We start from the raw sequence: 19,270 nt of genomic DNA on the forward strand, positions 1-19,270 counted from the left end.
GCCGCGTGACGCGGCCGCCCGACCCCCGCGTGCCCCTCAGTCCTTCCGGGTTGGCGGGCGCGGGCCCACCCCCTCCCCGCCCCAAGGTCGGTCGGAGCCGCGGCGGCGGCACCGCGGGTGGGAGCGCGGCGTCGTGTGGGGTTGCGGCGGTGCGTGTGCGGGGCTGTGTGCGGGACTCCGTGCAGGGCTGTGTGCGGGCTCGGCGCGGGGCTGCGGGAGGAGCGTGTGAGGGACTCCGTGTGGGGTTGTACCCCGCGTCGTGTAGGGCTGCACCGGCTCCGCCTCGTTCTCCCGGTGCGCGCGGGGGCCAGCCGCTGGTGGGGAGCAGGCAGCGGTGTCCCGCTGTCGGGGGAGGGGAGGGAGGGAAGGAGCGTGGCAGCACGGAAGCGCGGGAGGAGGCAGGGGGCTCGGGAAGGGGCGCGGAGCGGGGAGGGGGCGGCTGCGGGGTGTCCCCCGAGCGGGACAGTGTGTGGCGGGGGACGGGCCGCCCGCCCAAGGTCATTCGGTGGCCGCGGGCTGTAAATAGCGGCGGGAGAGAGAAGGGGCCGCTGCCTCGGGGGCTCGACGGGATTCCGGGCGAGGAGCACATTCCCAGCTCCTCTTCCCGCTGCCCAGCGTGTCCTGCCCCGAGTGCGTGCTCTGCTGAGCCTCCGGGGCGCCTGCAAGCTGTGTCCCACCCAGGGTGACTCCCGAAGGAATTGTGGCAGCGATTGGAGTCGTTTGTTTGGTGCCTTGGGGCGCCGCGGTTTTCCCGTACTACAGTTCCTGTTTTAAAGCAACGGTGTAAAGAGAAAATGGCCTTGAGTTGCAGAAATGCGATTCCTCAGGTCGGGTGGTCAAGCCAGTTGCTTTAGTTAAGAGCTATCTTGCTTAATTTGGAAAAAAAAAAGAGATTTTGTTTTCTAGCCAGAAAGATAAAGGTGGTGAGGAATGATTGTCTCGTGGCTATTGGCAGTCGTCTGGTTCTAAACCTGCTGCGTTTACATGCCTTCTGTGCCATGTCATTAATAACTCTTGATTTGTTTTCACATTTGCTGTAGGGGTTCCATACGTGGCAAGGAATTTGTTGTGAGGTCTGGGCGCAATGGCGAGCCTCCTGCGTGTTGCTGTCAATGGGTGCTCAGCTCCTGTTTTTGGCAATGTGTTCCCACCGAGGGTGCGTTCTGCAAAGATGCCGTGCTTGCAAATGTTCAGAACCCACCAAGTGCTTGGGTCTCAGGCGGCTCCAAAGCCAGGTAAATAGATTGAAGTACTGTAAATAATCTTTTATTTTAAAACATGAATATAAATGGTTTCTTTTTTCTTCTTTCTTTCAGATCTGCATTAGTACAGAAAAGACTTAAAATAGAACACTTAAATCATGTCTACGGCATACTTGAGTCAGTTGCAGCACAATTTTAGACTAACTTTATAGGGCAGAAGCTGTTTCTGTTTATTATGGATGCTGTGGATCCACACAGTTTTTGTGGCTAGAGGGTCTGAGCTCCTGCTAATACTTTCCTTGCTTGAAGAAAGTATTTAAATAAATGCTTTTCATAGTTAAAACCTGAGTTTTGGTAATGCAGATCTCTGTGTGCATGTGAGAAAAAATACAGACCTCACAAAGACACATCTACTAGCATATGTATATGTGGATATTATTATCCCATCTAAAAGAAAAAAGTCTTAACTTTTTTAGGAAACACATTGTATCACTTTGAAAAACTATTGATCTGTATCTTCATGTGTAGGGTTGGTTAGTAAATTTCCACAAACTGCATTTCAGCAGATAACGAACAAGTTCAGGTATTTTCAGGGGAAAGAGGGCACCTTGTTTCCAGTTTTTAATATGAGACTGTTATATGAGGATCAGAACTGACAATTTTTTTTCTCTATTCTATGCTGTATATAATCTGAGTGTTGGAAGACTAAAGAATACCTAATGCAGGTTTAACACTATTTTTTCCCATTATTACTGCATGGGTCATGTTTCCTTTGGAATTCAGAGACCCTGCTTCTGTGCAGATGTAGGGTCTTAGTCTGCAAAAAGATTAATGTGGAGAGTTGAACTGATTGCACACATGTTTAGGTCTTCCAAATGGTGATAGTAGGTAACTGCATTAGGTACTTGAGAGTGTTACGAAAATAGTGCTGTTGGAAACAGAAGTGTCTGATTGTGAAAACATGGGACACAAATTAGCATCTAATAGCTCTGAGAAGCCTGTGTTGCCTAGAATTTGTGGCAGTGCTAGCAAAGAATGGTGCATTTTGTGGTCCTTTCAACCTGGTGACTGAAGATTTTGGAACTTCCGAAGAAATGTCTGAGAGGAGGTTTCTTTACTCTGGGGGCTCCTGATAAATAACTATCACAGTTGTGTGATGAAACCAGAATTTCTTTGATAGATTTGAGATGCTCCAATTTTTTTTCCATGTTAAATATCTGAATGATAGAGACATCTGTCAGTCTTCATGTGGCAGATTGTCCCTTGGTTGGGAGCATAAACTGGAACACAGGAAATTAGGTTCAAAGTTCTTTCTCAAATATCCCAGGTAAGTGTCCTTGTTTGAGTTTGAATCAATTTTGTATTTGACTTTGACCACAAATTTCATCATGAAACTGAAGAATCTCTTCTGTTTTACTGAAATTGGTATCCTACTCTGTGTGTGTGAATTTTCTCATTTTTAAGAATAACTCTTGAAAAATCTTCCCACAGGGATGGAGAATTCTGATTAGTGTCATGTGTTTAGACGTTCATTGCTGCCCCTTGAAATCTGTTGTGTGGAAGCTCTTACTTAAGGATTAGTAGTATTCATGAAATGCAATTATTTGATATGGAGAATTACAAGTTTAGTAGTCTTTTGGTTGATAATTAAGCTGTCCTTGTGGTATGCTTTGGTAACATGTGATTTGTCATTCAGTAGAGGACAAGTCAAGGATAAAATAGCAATTTAATGACAAATTAGAAGCAGGGCTATTGCTTGTATTTTCTTTCTAAGTGTTCTTGGATCAAAATGTAACAGATACAGAATAACTGTGTTTTATTCTTTCAGAAATTAACTTTCATTATAGTAACACGTGGCAAAATCACTGTATCACTAAGAAGAGTAAGTTTTCTGAAGACTAATGTCACAGTTATTCCTCCTAAGGCTGTAGATATAATTTACCTTGTCTCAGTTTAGCTTTCATTCCATCCAGGCTACGTTATGTACCAGAGTTAATAGCTGTTTGAAAAGAAGAAATACAGAGTCAGCTGAAAAGTAAACTCAGAGCATGGATAATTTTCTTACTGCCGGCTATTATGCTACTGCTTGCTTATTAGAAACATAGAAACTTTCATTCAGGTGTAAACAAGTATTCTTATAATCTGTGCCAGATAGTCACTTAAGACTAGCTGCTTCAGAAAAAGATGTAAAACTTTCTGAAGCCCTGGGAAAGGTGCATATGGAGTGATGGACTCTGAGCTTCCCAATACACTTCCAGATTCGTTTGTCCTACAGCTCTGTGACTTTTACCCCTCCCTATTTTAGGATTTATATATCCTTTTTATTTCGATGCTTATTTCTTAAAATTTCCTGGGTTTTTTTCTAAACTTGTAGCAGTTTGTTTTCAATTAGTTCTCTAGGTAAGTTTTATTTTATTTCTAAACAAGAAATAGTCTCCTTTAATTTCCTTTTTAAATTTTTTAAAAAATTCCTTTTTTATATAATAGGAGGGATCAGGTGTTCCTTCAATATTCTGTACCATTTTTTTTTCTTTTTGCCAACATCATATTGCTGTTCTTCGGAATATGTCCTCATCTTCAGAACAGGTGAGATGGTTTGTTTAAAGGTTGTTAGAGTAACATAAAAAATAGGCATCCTGTTTTCAATCCCAGAACATGTGGCATATAGGCAAAACTTCTTTATCTTTTCCCTGAGTCACTGTCTATTGGTTGATACTATTTTGTTGCAGACTACTTCCCAAAGTCAGGTTAAGGAGATCAAAAATCTGTATTTTATGCTATAGTTTTGACTTAGAATCTCCTCTAAGATGCTTGTAGATAGAAGTTACATGGAGAAAGTCACTGTTATAGTTTTGTTTACTTGAAGTTTGAATATTTCTTCATTACAGAGTTAGGATTATGGTAAGAAAATGAGAGAGTGGCTTCTTACTAGCTTTTCAAAGTTCTAAGTTATGTATATGCCACAGCATTTCACTGGAATGTATATTCCATTCTAAGACCTGTGGAATCTAATGATTCTACTTCTGATAGTGGCAGAATCTAAGTACTGTGTATCTTAATATATTACAAAACCTCATTACTCAAAAAGGTGCTCCGGGTACATGTATGTCAGTCAGTATTTGGAAGACATCCATGATGTTGTAAAGCAGTTAGTCACTTTAACATACTCAAGGCAGTTCTTAAAGCGATTATTTGACATGAGGGATTAGAGAGACAGCTTGTAGGCTTCACACTCTCACATAACTTTAAACCCCTGGCGTGGATATAGATGAACTTCCTCAAAATAAAACCTAAATCAAAGTCCTAAATTTATAATCCTAGGTTTCAACCTTTTGAAACACTTGACTTTGATGAAATTGCTCAATTCAACAAACCAGATCTGTGTTAATTACACAGCATCCTCCAGCCAGAGCACAAATTGTACCCTGTTTTGTGTGTCAGCACAGACAGGCAGCTGGGACAGCCACAAACTCGTGTCTGGAATCCAAAGGGTAAATTTATTTCCATTACTTCGCTAACGAGGTATTGCTGAAGTGGCACCAGGGCAGAGGAAAACAAGTGGAGACACAGGCCAGTAAATCATCACAGACCTGCTGTTCACATGGGCTTATCAAGAGTTATTTCCAGCTGAAAGGGAGCTTTGCAATCCTCCTTGCCAGTATTTTGCTTTTTAACCCTTTCTTCCCAAGACTTGTTCTGCAGTTTTTCAGTAGACATCTGCTCAAGTTTGGTGCTGAATCATGTGGAGGCTCAGGGCAGACTACTTGAAGAATGTCCTATACCTACTCTAGCTAAAAGCTGGCAAGCTGGCAGTTTGCTTATGTATTCATTTGCTTTTGTATTTATTGCTTACTGGTGTTCTGATAGTGGGGCAGAGAAGAAAAGTAGATGAGGCAAATGAGACTTGTTGAATATTTATCTTGGATTTGATCTCCCAAAATTCTGGAGAGGAGCAGTTCCTCAGTGTTGGTCTGTGATCACTCTGTTTACTAAATAAGGTACAAATACTTTTTATCTGAAGAGGTTGTACTAATTTTTATTGCATGCAAGATATACCAATAAAGAAAGAAGTGAGGAATAAGGAAACACATCTGATATCTAGTGAATGTATACTTCTGTCCTATTACTCCTAACCATTTTTCTATTCTGGTACTCCACACAGAAGCAAGTGAGCTAAAGGAAATCAGGAGCATCTATTGTCATTTGAGCCTTAGGAGGTAAAAGAAGATTTGTTTGAGAAAAAGAAAAAATTTAGTCAGATATTTTTGTGCCTTTGAATTTGTAGTTATTTATTTCCTTTATACTATAATTTATTCCTTCCCCCTTTTGCTCCCTTTCTCCTCCCTTTTTTCTTCCTCATTTTCCCCTTGTTTTTTTCCCTTCCCCTCTTTTCCCCCATGTTTTCCCACCTCCTTTCTTCCCCTTCACCATTCTAGTGCTACAAAATCTTCCAAAAGGAGGAAGGGAAGGTAGGACTCTAGTTCTTAACTTTTCCCAGTGCTTTTTCAAAAGCTTTTTGCATCCTATCCCATGCTAGAGCTACTTCCTCTCTGAAATTCTGATTGGTCTCTGTTATCCTAACAAATTTCAATCTTCTAGGTTTCATTCCTGCTTCTGAAAGACAAGAGAACTCATTTCCACCGAGTTGATTTAGTGAAAATCAGAAGCAGGACTTTATTGTGTAGGAATTAGAAGAGATGGGGAGAAAAGTCTCTTCAAATGACAAGGTTAATTTGAGTGACAGCAACATTTACCACAGCTGGTAACAAGTGGTTAGTGCTGCTGTGGTAGGTATGGCCTGAGCTGCACGGTGATGTTTAGATTTGGTGTATGTTGGTGGAACAAATCATTGCAAAGCTCTTTGTGGGTCTGTTGTTCTAGATGTGCATTTTTGTTGTGACTTTATGTTCTATTAATGTTTTTCTGAATTTGAGTGTTGTCTTGTGTTTTAAAAATTTCAAGTGTTCTCCAACATATAGAACATCAAAACACTTCTATCTTCAAATTATTTTTTACCATTTCATTAGTCAAATTTTGAAGACAAAGCTAAAATAATAAAAGAAAAGTAAAAGTTAGAAGTAAAAGTTTTTCTAAAAAAATTAGAATCACAGAATCATTAAGGTTGGAGAAGACCTCTAAGATCAAATCCAAACTTTGACTGGACACCACCTTGTCAACTAAACCGTAGTACCAAGTGCCATATCCAGTAATTTCGTGAACAATTCCAGGGGTGGTGGCTTGACCATCTCCCTTTAGCAACCCATTCCAGTGCTAAACCATACTTTCAGTGAAGTTCTTTCTGGTGTCCAACCTGAACCTCCTGTGGCTCAATAAAACCTACCCTGGTGCAGCAATTAGTAATGAACTTCTTTGTCTGGTGAACTTTCATTCTGTCTTGTTGGATGCATTGTTTTTGGTTTTTTTTAATGAGTTAGTAGGCTGAGAAGTATAAGTGGGCATTTAAGTACCAGTTCTTAGCAGCTCTGTACTGTTTTTTCCAGAACATAATAAGTTGACAGTATCTTCAAAGTTTCTAGCTGAGAACATTTTCAGATTGTCAACTTTAAGCACATTGTAGTCCAGGCTCAATTCCATAGGTAATTTTGATATTTTAAATCTAAACCTAGTTCCTCAAAGCTCTTATATTGTAGTATGTTTTTAGCTTTTTTTTTTTTCTTGTTTCTTAAAGTCAAAAGGAGGCCTTTATAAAATTTGCCTTCTTTGCCTGGTACAATTTTTTGTAGCATAGTACATAGTATTGTTGGACAATTTAAAAAGAAATTTGTAATTTTAAATGAGCCTCTCATGCACTTCCTCCCCTTTTTTACCTTTGGGGTTTCTTTGGTGGGTTTTGTTGTTGGTGTTGTTGTTGCTTGATCATTAATATGAGTGACCGCTTAGACTGCTGAAATTATAGTTCATTAATAGTCACGTGATGTAAATGTCTTGCATAGTAATGTCACAATCCAGGTTTAAATTCTGGATAGAAGTCAGTGAAAGCTGGTAGAGGATTCAGCGTATGTGTTGAACTGCATGCTATCAGTGTAATTGAAGTAATATAATAATTTTATGTATGATTACTTTGCTTGAGCCTGTGTATTCATAAATAATGTATTTAAACACTTGTTTGGATCAGAGAAGTTTACCTTCCAGATATGAGACTGAAACCCCCCAAATTGTACTTAAATGAAGTTAGATGTTTGTAATTTGAAAACTTTAACTAAAACATAAATTTCAGCTTCTCGAGTTTCCTGGTGTTACTTAGTGGAGCTTTGAACAAGCTAAGACAAGAAAATAGCTTTGAAGAGAAATATTTTCAAAGAAACTAGTAGCTGGGTATTCCATTATTCTTCAACTACATCTGAATTCACATTTTTCATTTCTGTGGCAACTTTTAGCTTAGTTACTCCTTTCAATGTACTTTGTGGTGCGTATGTTGCATTCAGTAATAGTGATTTGCTATAATATGATATACATTACAAACTGTAATGTATATTACAGCTGTAATTTGATATATGTTACAAAGATATTCAGTTAAAATACAGTTCCACTGTTCAAGCTCATTTATTTCTTTCTTCACAATAACTTGGAAGTGTTATTGAAGAAAGCGGTTTAAATTCTGGCCTGAGGCAGAATGTGTTATCACCAGTACACCAGGTATTGTGTAAATCAGAATGCCAGTTACACAATCAGAACTATGTAAATGCCAATGGGTATGAACTGCACCAAACACTTGTTACTGCTTGTGTGGCTGATTGTGCTCACTTCCTGATTGCTGAGAGAACAAGGATCTCTAGGAAGATGGTGTAATTTAAGGAAGTGTAAATGATGTTCCTAGAAAATAGCATTCTGCTTCCTCCTCCCTTAGGAGGGAGAACTGCTAACTGTGACATATGTCTGCATGTGTCTGTACAACATTGAAGAGTGTCCCTTATATCAGTTAATTAGTGTTTAGTACAACTAATGCTGTCTTATCTGCCACTTTTACAGGAATTCCTTATAAACAGCTGACTGTAGGTGTCCCCAAGGAAATATTTGAGAATGAGAAGAGAGTGGCTCTGTCACCAGCTGGAGTTCAAGCCTTGGTTAAGCAAGGCTTCAATGTTGTGGTGGAATCTGGTGCTGGAGAAGCTTCCAAATTTTCTGATGACCATTACAGAGAAGTTGGAGCAAAGATCCAGGGGACTAAGGAAGTCCTGGCATCTGATTTGATTGTGAAAGTAATTGCTTTATTAGTATATTTCTGATTGCATTGTTTTTAGAGAAATGTTTTTCTGATAATCTATGGAAAGTTCAGTAAATAAGATCCTTTAAATTAGTGTTTTCCATTTTGAGTTCAAGTTCTGTGGGTTTTTTTAATAGCTCAAGTGTGCACCTGCATTAAAAAAATAGTAAATGACGGTGTTGAAAAAAATGTGTATAATTTCTTAGCAAGTTTTTAACTATCTAAGAATTGTGTTTTCTAGAGTGAGGTAGACTGTTCTGGAATCTAATCAGATGAGAACCCTGCTCTAAGAAATCTTTTATCCAAAATTGGTAACATATAACTCTAGTTACTCTTTATTAAAAGAGTGATTTTGGATTTTGAAAAGATGATTGTGTAATTTTTCTGAGTTCCACAGCAAAAGTGTGTTTAAAAATTTGAGAAACCAGCTAAAAGCAATCTTACTTGAGAGGTCTTAGGTTGCGCAGAATCTTAAAAAAAAAAAAGGAAAAAGACCTTTACGTTATTGAGGCTTCCTTCAGTTGCTCTATTTAAAATTATCCCATCAGCATTGAACATAGGATTTCTGTGAGATGCTTTGTGAACTACCCTTTTATGTAGGCTTTTCTTTGGAGAAAATTGAGAAACTCAGAAGTGAGTATAGATGAAGATCAGTATCTGCTGGACATCTGGCATGAAATGCTTTGTATGTAGTCATGCACTGCAACCTAGTTAGTGTTTCTTACTCTGTAGAGCTTATTGTCATATCTGTTGAGTAATCATTTTGCTTAAAATGGTGGGTTTGAGGGTGGCTGTTGTAAGAGCCAGTGACTGCTAGTTAGAAATCATCACATCTTTCTGAAGGTGTGTGCTGACAAGTTTTACCCTGTCACTAATCCACCTACAGCCAGTTTCATGTTGGGGAGTGCAGCTGAGAAGTGCAGTTACTCAGTACAGTTGTATAAATAACCTTTGATATACTTTCTTCCTTCCATACTTTTTGGATGGGAATGGACAGACTGCAACCTGGGAGAAAGGAAGTGAATGTGTTCTGATTTCTTTCCTCTGATTAACTTAGAAATTTCTCTTTTCAGGTGAGAGCTCCTATATATAACTCATCTCTAGGTGTACATGAGGCAGATCTTTTCAAGACGGCAGCAACCCTGATTAGCTTTATCTACCCAGCACAAAATCCCGACCTCCTGAAAAAACTTGCAGAAAAAAAAGCTACTGTCTTGGCTATGGATCAGGTTCCACGGGTCACCATTGCTCAGGGATATGATGCACTTAGTTCCATGGCCAACATTGCTGGGTATGTTTTGTGTTTTGTGGTTTTTTCAGCTTCAATAAGTGTAGCTGGTTTAAAATCATGTGCTTTGATATTAGATATATCTGAAATGATTCTACATCTCTATTTTACTGCAGAGCTGTTTCAAGCCAGGGTGGTATTAAAGTTTCTAATGGTTAGCTTTACAGCTCAAAACAATGCTTTTAAAATAAGCAAAACTGAACAGAATTCTTCTAATTCCTTGACTGTTTTGTCTAGTGCCTTTTCGCTCTGAACTAGATTATCTTGAACACAAATTGTCTGTCATGGGTATCTCATGTTGCTATGAGCTAACTAACCCAAACAACACTCAGCAATTGCCCTGGCAGTTACAAACAAAAGATCAAATATTGTCAGACCATCTCCATGCTTTGCAACTAGCATTTTAGGTATTGCAGTGAATGAAAATGTTGTTGTACAACATTTCTTTTATTGGCTTCCATTTTTTTTAATTTAAGGTTTTTATTTTTCAGACTTTTTACTTAGGTGATGTCTGAGGCATAATAAACCATTGTGAAGGCTGTCAGATTTTGTGCACACAAACATTGTACATCCACATGTTAACTTATTCCCCATGTTTTAATTTGGTGTAATTTTACTAAAATACAGAAATTCATAATGTATTTGAAGGTATAGAATATACAAGGTGTATTCCAAATTTGAGCTAATTTTATTGCATACAGACCTGTATATCCCTCTGCTAGAGATAGTAACAAGAGTGGAATGGGACTGTTGAACCACAACACTGTCAGTAAAAATGCAGGAAAATATGCCCTGTTGTTAAGAAAAGGCAAAATTACACATTTAATCTTTATTTTCAGGTAGCTCTAGTGGTGTTAACCTGGTGTTCAGCTACTGATTCTTGGATGGGGCAAATGAAGTAGCAAGGTTAAGCTGTTTGCCCTAGGCTGTTTAGCTCTGTGAATTTTGGGTCAGAGTATCTTTCCTGAATGTGCCGTTGCTGGCCTAAGTGAGCCCACTACAAAGTTACTCTGGATTTTGCAGTTACTTCTTCATGCTCCCTTCCACAACAAGTCTTAGGTTACAGCCTTGAAAAGTAGTTTTCTGGACTAGAGAGTTAAGTTTTGGCAAGTTAGGCATTTATTTTTCAGATAAAATTTTATTAGTGAGAGTGAATAATTGTAGATATCCAGTATGCTGCAGTACAAAAATTATGTCTGAAAATGCATTCTGTGATTTAAAAAACAAACAAACAAACAAACAAAAACAAACAAACAAACGAAAAAAACCCCCAAAAAAGAGGCATGAAATATGAACAAAGACTGTTAAGCTTGTGTTCAATGGTAAAATACTAAGCTCGCTTTATCATACACATGCTCTGGTCAAATGTTTGTCTTTTAGATTGATGTAATGAATGGAATTTTTCCAAATCTCAGAAAATACTAATGTATGTTCATCCTTGATTGACAGTTACAAGGCTGTGGTCCTGGCAGCAAATCACTTTGGTCGATTTTTCACGGGTCAAATCACAGCTGCTGGTAAAGTTCCTCCAGCGAAGGTATGTGCAATTAAACACATACTGTGGCAAAATAATATGTGGATTTCTAAGCAGACGTAGCTGTTGCTGAAACTGTGTTAAAAGACTTTTTCTGCCTTGGGCTGTTTCTAGAGATTTTAGAAATCACTATAATTATTCTCATAACCACTTTTTGTTAACATGTGTTCTGAGTTCTGGTTTGGTTTTGGAAATAATAGAATAATTTGAGCTTTGTTTAAGTTTGCTTAAACATCAGATTAGCTATATAGGGTTGGATTTATGTTTTTTCAAAATAGGAGAAGGTAAGGAAGTGGTTAAGAAAATTCGGAGATACTGGTATTTCTAGTGCATTGAGGAGTGCAATGGAAAGGTTTGCTTGATTGGAATTACAGGTGGATTGGATTGAAGGGAACAGTAGAATTAGGGAAGGGAAAAAGGAAGTTAAATTAAGGAGAAAACCTCTGTTTACTTAGCTAAACAATTAGCTAAGTGTAAACAATTAGATATGTGTAATTAGGAATTATGATTTTGAAACTGTTCGATGGGGCAACTCTGCCAAAGTAAATTTGGTTTTATCCTAAGGTATCTTGTTTAAACAACAGGTTAATGAGACTTATCATTCTAGGTACTGATCATTGGAGGAGGAGTTGCTGGCCTGGCTTCTGCAGGAGCAGCAAAATCAATGGGTGCAGTGGTTCGTGGATTTGATACTAGGTAATTCTCTTCTTAACACCGTAGATGCTTTTATCTTGAGATGCAAGAACATTTCTGTTTAATTCTCTGAATGTTGTGACTCTTCACCTAACACTGAAATTTAGTCTCATTATTTAATGTGATGTCATATGATGCAAAATAAATTACAGAATATTAACAGGCCATAACTCCAAACACCCACTCCCTGGCAATTTTCCCTGTGAAAATAAGAGTTACTAGTTCTTCTCATCCCACAGTTTAAAGACGAGGTCACAGGTTCTATGCTTATCTGCCATTTTAGGCACTTCAGTTTGGGCTGTAGATTTATAAAGTCATGACAACAGAAGTACATGAGGACAGTTAATCAGCAAACCTCAACTTTGAGACTTTTCTTTGAGTAACTCTGCTGACTGTTCAGGAAACCATAGGCTACCTTCATTCCTTAGTCAAATCTGTCTGGAACCTAAATTTATCAATGCAATTATTTTTTGCAGTGAGTACAGAAAGCTGAGGACTTTTGTTACAGTCCCCTTAATACTAGAATAAGTTTTACATCTCTTGTCTAAGGATTGGTGCTAAAACCACTGGTGAAGTAATGATGTATTTTTAAAGTAGTGATTTTTGTCTCACCTACAATTTTCTTTTTCTAGAGCTGCAGCCCTGGAACAGTTCAAGTCTCTTGGTGCTGAGCCTTTGGAAGTAGACTTAAAGGAATCTGGAGAGGGACAAGGTGGTTATGCTAAAGAAATGTCCAAAGAATTTATTGAAGCTGAAATGAAACTTTTTGCCAAACAGTGCCAGGATGTTGACATTATCATCACTACAGCACTTATTCCAGGTATGTTTTAAGTTAAAAATGCTAGTTTTCATTCTTCCAGGTAAGTTGTTATATTTTGAAGTTGCATCTGCATGAAAACAGAGGGGTTAGTGAATTATGTCTGTGTGAGCATGTACCCTTATACTTCTGTGATAAAGGCCTTTTTAAAGTGTGTCCTTTTTTTTTAAACAACTGTTGTTTTCATAGACTAGTATGACTCAAATACCATCATATTTTTCTTACTAAAAAAGGAGTACATAGTAATAAAGTAAGACTATATAATTCTCTTGCCTATCTATTGCATCACTGCTACTTCTGGTGTACAACTTGTACACTGGAACATGTCTGATTGAAATGGTACTGTGCTTTGTAATTGAAACATAGTGAGGTACAGCTTAGATTTTAGTGCTTCGTGTAGCACGTCTGCATTTTAATAACTTAAATGTGGTGGGGTTTTTTTTGTTATGACTGGAATTGTAACACTGGATGTTAAGACTTGGTTTGCTGTCAGAATTGAATTTACCTTTGGTAGATAACCATGCATAGCTTTCTTGTATGCTTTGGGATCAGAATGTTCTAGCACCTCTTCTGTCTTTATTAAAAAAAAAAAAACAACAAACTTTCATGGTTTTTTTTAATCCTAGGCACTGATTACTTGAAAATTTTGCTTACAAAATTCAAGCTTATATATGGAGCAAAGGAGAGAAGTCATCTCCTGAGCTCAAGAGATAGAAAACTGTATTTTGTGTTTAACTTGTTATACCTTGTTTTGTCAGGCAAAAAAGCTCCAATCTTGTTTAAGAAAGATATGATTGAATCAATGAAGGAAGGTTCAGTTGTTGTGGATTTAGCCGCAGAAGCGGGGGGAAATATTGAGACTACAAAGCCTGGAGAAATGTATGTTCATAAGGTGAGCATTTTAATCTGCAGTTCATTCTCAGTTTACCTGAACTTCCCCAGTGTTTTGTAAACTGCTGAAAATGAGCAGCTGAATTTTCAACAGTCTTTTAACTGCTTTAGGCTGAAGTAATCCTTTAGGTTTGCCTTTGGTCATATTTATATACATCAATTTGAATATTTTTACTAACATCTTTGTATAGTGTTAATTTGGTTGTTAATGGGTATTACAGATTTCTTGCTACTTCACCACACAAGTCTAGTGTTTGTCTCTTCTGAGTTGAAGCTGGGATTTGATATCTATTTCTTGGTCTATCTGAAAAACACAGCAGTAGCAATAGGTTCTTTGACTTGCTTATCACCTCCCGTGACTGGAGGTTTAACATTCCTGTCATTAAAGCTAAGCAAGTTCAGACTCTGTGTTTGCTTCAGTACAAAGTCTCTGGCTTTCTCAGTACTGTTTCAGCTTCAGGATGGTTCTGGCTTTGCTTGTCATTGTCTTCAGCAACATGAGTGTGTCTCCCATAAAGTGTATAAAGCACTTGAAACCCAAAGTAGATATAACATAAATTGTTCATTAAAGTAAGCAGTTTTGGTCTGGACTGAGCTACTTTGGTTTTGCTGCAATTGTCATTTGCTCAGTTGAGAACTCATCTTTCTGCTTTTTGGGTTTTGTTTTTGGTACTTTTGGGAAGTCTGCTAACAGTTGCAGAAATCTGAGTGATGAGATTTATAGTAGCAGATTTCTTAGGCTGTAATTTGGTAATGGATAGGATATAATATCTTTATTTGGGAAGCCTGTAGGACACTGCTGCCATGGTTATCATTGACTTAAGCAGAATTCTGTTTATATATCAAAGAATCACACGTTGCATTTGTCTTTGTAGCTTTCTAGGACTTTTAATGTCATTGCTTAAAACCTGAAACTAGAGAATGTAGAAGAGAAGTAAGCAGATACTTGCATGAAGAGTTTGTATGGAGCACTTTCAGTCAGAGGAGTATTACCCCTGGATTTAGTGTACTGGCTTGTGCTATGGAAAATAGCAGCAGTGCAGAACTACTAGGATTGTGCCAGAGCATTGCATTAGGAGGCCAGAGTTCTGGAAGCATGGAACTTAGCTGTAAGCTGTGGGAGCAGTGTTTTAACACAAGCCTGCTTTTGAACACCTAAGAGTATATGCCAGCCTCAGCTTCCTATCCCTTCCTAAAGCCTGATATGCTTTAGTTCTCATTAGTTCTTTAAGCAGTGAGGATATATTGGGTTACATTTTTGCATACTTGTGAACTCAGATGTATTACTTGCACAGCTCTGAGGAAGCTTCCTGCACTCCACTGGCATACAGAAACTTGTCTCCAGTTCTTGCCTTCCAGAAAAACTGAGAAGATGCCAAACATTAGTCAGATTAATCTTTTACCTGATTGCTTAAAGACGTTAGGTTCTGAGAGAATGTAGGATTTAGAGAAGACAAGCTCTTGCACCAATATGTTTTCTTCTCTGCTAAATATTGTTGCTGATAGAATTTAAGGTGTTGGATTTGATCATGTTGTATTCTATAGCTATTGTGAGTGATCTGTCCCTGACTCAGTAGTGTCAGAGCTGCAGGTAGCCAATTTAGTTGGGCTTATAAACAGAGATAAGTGAAACAGTTTAGATATCTATTTCCAGAAGGGTGTACTGGGAGAGATAATGCTTTTTCTGAGATTGTACAAATCCTTATTATTGTACTTGGATTTTTTTCAGGGTGTTACACACATTGGGTACACAGATTTGCCTAGCAGAATGGCTACTCAGGCCAGTACCCTGTATTCTAATAATATTATCAAACTTCTAAAGGCTATTAGTCCTGACAAAGAGAACTTCTACTTTGATCCAAAAGATGACTTTGACTATGGGACTCTGGATCATGTTATTAGAGGAACTGTAGTAATGAAGGTAAGCCAGTAAATACTCTTTTCTTCATTTGTGAGTACAGACCTAAAATTTATCATTTCTGTCTCTTCAAAATGTGTTCAGAGGTACTGCATGCCAACAGACTTCAGAGGTGGCTTGGTGGAGCATGTGGGTAACTGTGTGTTTATTCAGCTGAAAATTCCTCTGTCTCTTTTTAGTCTTGTCTTCTTGTCAAGGTTAAACCTAATGTGTTCACTAATGAAAAATAGGAAAAAGATAAAGTTTGCATGTTTCATGTGATAAAAACATAGCTACTTAAAACATATTTGAGGCATTACCAGACCAAAACATTCTTCCAGGAAAACATTCTTCCTTTAAAAAAATAAAAAGTGTTCTTTTTATAGTAAGAGAAAAAATGGTGAAACTGGAATATCTAATATGTTTAAAGTTTTTATCAGAAAATAATAAAATAAAAACTCAAGACTTCAGCTCTCCCAGGCCATTGAAGTGGCGTGTACAGCTCAGTGTGATAGCTCCATGGAGAAATGAAGAATAGCAAGAAATGTGGGATATCATTGTTACTTCCTATTTGAGGTCTGGAAAGGCTGTGATTACAGTTCACATCTGTAGCAGATTTTGTTATTTCCAACACTTTATTTTGCATGGATGTTTTTCAGTTAAGGATCTTTATTTCTTTGCTTTTCTCTTGTTTCTGCTCTGGAACCCTATGCTGTGTCTTCACCAGTTGTGCTTGGACACTACTACCAAATCTTGTCTGAAGAATGTGTAAACCAGTGTGATTAACTTGGTCGTACCTTGCAAACTTCTGCTGATGCAGAAAAGGAGCCCGTTCCTGGGCATGGGTGTAGGATGTTAGCACTTGCCTGAATTGCAGGATTAAGAAGAAAAGACTTCTCTAAGTAGTAAGCATCTGCCGTGTTAGGCATAACTGTAAATATCTCTTGTCAGGATGGCAAAGTGATTTTCCCAGCACCTCCACCAAATAACATTCCTCAAGGAGCACCAAAGAAGCAGAAGACTGTAGCAGAGCTGGAAGCAGAAAAAGCAGCTACTATTACACCTTTTAGAAAAACCATGACTACTGCATCTGTATACACAGCAGGTAGGCAACTTCCATAGCTGGAGAGTCAGTATAGAGTACTTCTCATTTGGCTAATACTTTTGAATGACCCATCATCTAGCTCATTCAACTGAATAACTGTTTGGGAGAGTAGTTTATTGGCTGGTGTATCGTGGTGCAAAAGCAGTGTATTGTAATAATTGCTTGAGAGGGAAAATAAAATTCTGAATTTTACCAAAAGTATTTGACATTTCAGCAAGTGCTGATTCATTCTCTGTGCATATATGTGTTTGGCTCTACTTAAATATTAGTAAAATGCTTAAAATTCTGAAGGACTCCTGCCAGGGACTGTGCCCATAATTTGCAGCAGAATCAGTTCAATGTCTGCTTTCTTCAGATTTTACTGTGTTTTGTGAGACTTAGGTGACCACAATCTACTGAAATACTGGAAACCAGACATTTGCTTGGACAAATAATGATTGCCTCTTCATTTCATTTGTTACTTTCAGTGCATCAGAACTTCTGCATGAAGTAATTAATGAATTCAGTAGTCTTAATTTTAATCCCTGTTCTTCATAAATATGCTTTGATACATCTAAGTAATATCTCAAGATCATTGTGACTTCTACAGTTTTTTCTGTGGAACAGGAGAGTGACAGCATAACAAATATTTGTGGATTATACTTATGGCTTTATTTTCTGTTACAAAAGAAACACTAGCACTGAAAGAACTTTGTGTATTTGACAAAATGATCTCCCTGATTTTGAAACCAGTCCATCCAGAGAACTCCATTTTCCTTTTATGTCAGTGCTAGGCTATAAACTGTTGTATAGAGTTTAACTGTAAGAAGTAATTGAAAAGTTACAGTTTTCCTGTGCTTTCTTCCTAGGTTTAGCTGGTATGTTAGGGCTGGGTATTGTAGCACCTAATGCTGCTTTCACACAAATGGTGACGACGTTTGGCCTCTCTGGAATAGTGGGGTACCACACAGTGTGGGGTGTGACTCCTGCTCTGCACTCCCCACTCATGTCTGTGACTAACGCTATCTCAGGTAAGTAGCCGTCACACAGCTGCTTGTTTTCTGCTTGAAGCAGGCACAACTCCTTTTACCTGAATTAGTACTGCTGTGCATATCGAAGTTTACTTTCATAAACAGCAAGGACATCTGAAATGTATTTCTGAGAGTATGATTTTTTTCAAAAGGAAGGCAAATTTGATGTTGTATCCTTTTAATTTTCAAAAGTAATTTTTTACACTTGACCTATTTTCTTCAAAGTTTGTTTTACTTGGAGTGCTACAGTCTTCTTTCATTGACCACATCTTTCCTCCCATCTCTCCAAAAGATTGCCCTGAAAATAACTTATCTTTTCTAGTTTTTGCATTATTTTATTCATCTCCTCAAACTGTGTCTTTTGAGAGGTGGGGGAAAAAGAAAATAAATCCTAAAATACCCATAAGATTCATAATGCTTATAAATAATATTTTAGGTATCTGCGTTTGGCTATGTGTGGCAGGTCACAAGTAATCTGCTTTGGTTGTTGAAAACAAAATTTCTTTAATTGGCTAAGTCTGTGCTTAAGGCACTGTTCTTCAAAACTACATTCATATGCTATTTTTTTTTCTTTTGAAACATATTTGTTTTCCTGAAGAAGACTCTGATAGTCTTCCTTTAAGCATTGATGTGTGCAATAGGAGTCAAAATTTGAGTTGACTGGTATTGTCCAGCAGTTGAAATGTAACTTCCTATAGGTATAGAATCTTTTAAGGTTACACAGTAACACTTTTTTCTCTTTTAAACAGGTCTGACTGCAGTTGGTGGGCTGGTTCTGATGGGAGGACACTATTTCCCTGGAAACATTTCCCAAAGCCTAGCAGTGCTTTCAGCTTTTATATCTTCAGTCAATATTGCAGGTATGAATGCTAGGTTTGCTCCCAACAATAGCTTCAAGTACTAGTGTAATTTAAAAATTTCTTCTATTTCTTTAATTGTATAATTCCAGAAATACTAGAGGAGTTCTACTCAGAAATACAGATTCTGAGAATAGAATCTGAGAGCACTTATCAATAAAAGCCCATCACCCCTCCAATTTTCACAGTAGTTATTGTAGGTATTTTACATATCCTGTGGAGTAACCTTTTTTAGGAAATATTTAAATGTGCATTTTTCTTTCATAGTATCCTTTGGGTGATGATTATATACAGTGTATTTTCCTGTATAACCCAAGAGGATAGTTGTGGAGAATTTGTACTTGTATTAATTTTCCTACTTGAAATATATACTAGTGACATAGAACAAAATTTTGTTTCCTTGAGTTTCAGATGTCCCAGCTTCAATAATGAAAAAGACAAGAAAGTGAGCAATGTGACTTAGAAATGCTGCCTTTTCTAGAATAGGTTGGGAAAAGAACACAGTCATAAACTAAGCTGTATCCTACAGTCATGTAGAGTATGGAACCAATGCAAGTCCTCCTTTTCTTCTGAATTTGTTCCAAGGCTAAAAGAGACATAGGATCTAACCCTGATGATACCTTTGTTTCCTGGTGGTTTTCTAGGTTACTAGCTTTATTGGTTGCTGAATTGTGTGGTAATGTGGTATTATTACATATTTCTCTTATAACTTGGCATGTGCTTGATTTCAGATTTTTTTATGATTGCTCCT

The 19,270-nt window shown here is 37.9% G+C and overlaps 1 protein-coding gene across 5 annotated transcripts in view; it reads left to right on the forward strand.

Moving 5' to 3' along the window:
* Positions 1-12: 12 nt before the first annotated feature.
* The window catches only part of NNT (nicotinamide nucleotide transhydrogenase), a 41,908-nt gene continuing 22,650 nt past the window's right edge, over positions 13-19,270 (forward strand). The window contains exons 1-13 of one of the 5 annotated variants that reach the window (XM_033085805.2): positions 13-86; positions 1,041-1,235; positions 5,639-5,671; positions 8,193-8,422; positions 9,501-9,718; positions 11,165-11,252; positions 11,857-11,945; positions 12,575-12,762; positions 13,518-13,651; positions 15,380-15,571; positions 16,499-16,652; positions 17,501-17,662; positions 18,412-18,522. In XM_033085805.2, the coding sequence (XP_032941696.1) occupies positions 1,085-1,235; positions 5,639-5,671; positions 8,193-8,422; positions 9,501-9,718; positions 11,165-11,252; positions 11,857-11,945; positions 12,575-12,762; positions 13,518-13,651; positions 15,380-15,571; positions 16,499-16,652; positions 17,501-17,662; positions 18,412-18,522 (1,750 nt within the window). In that variant the 5' untranslated portion in view covers positions 13-86; positions 1,041-1,084. The other 4 variants (XM_033085804.2, XM_033085807.2, XM_033085806.2 and 1 more) reach the window with 4 other exon arrangements.

Source organism: Catharus ustulatus, chromosome Z (genome assembly GCF_009819885.2).
Source record: "Catharus ustulatus isolate bCatUst1 chromosome Z, bCatUst1.pri.v2, whole genome shotgun sequence".
Lineage (NCBI taxonomy): Eukaryota > Metazoa > Chordata > Aves > Passeriformes > Turdidae > Catharus > Catharus ustulatus.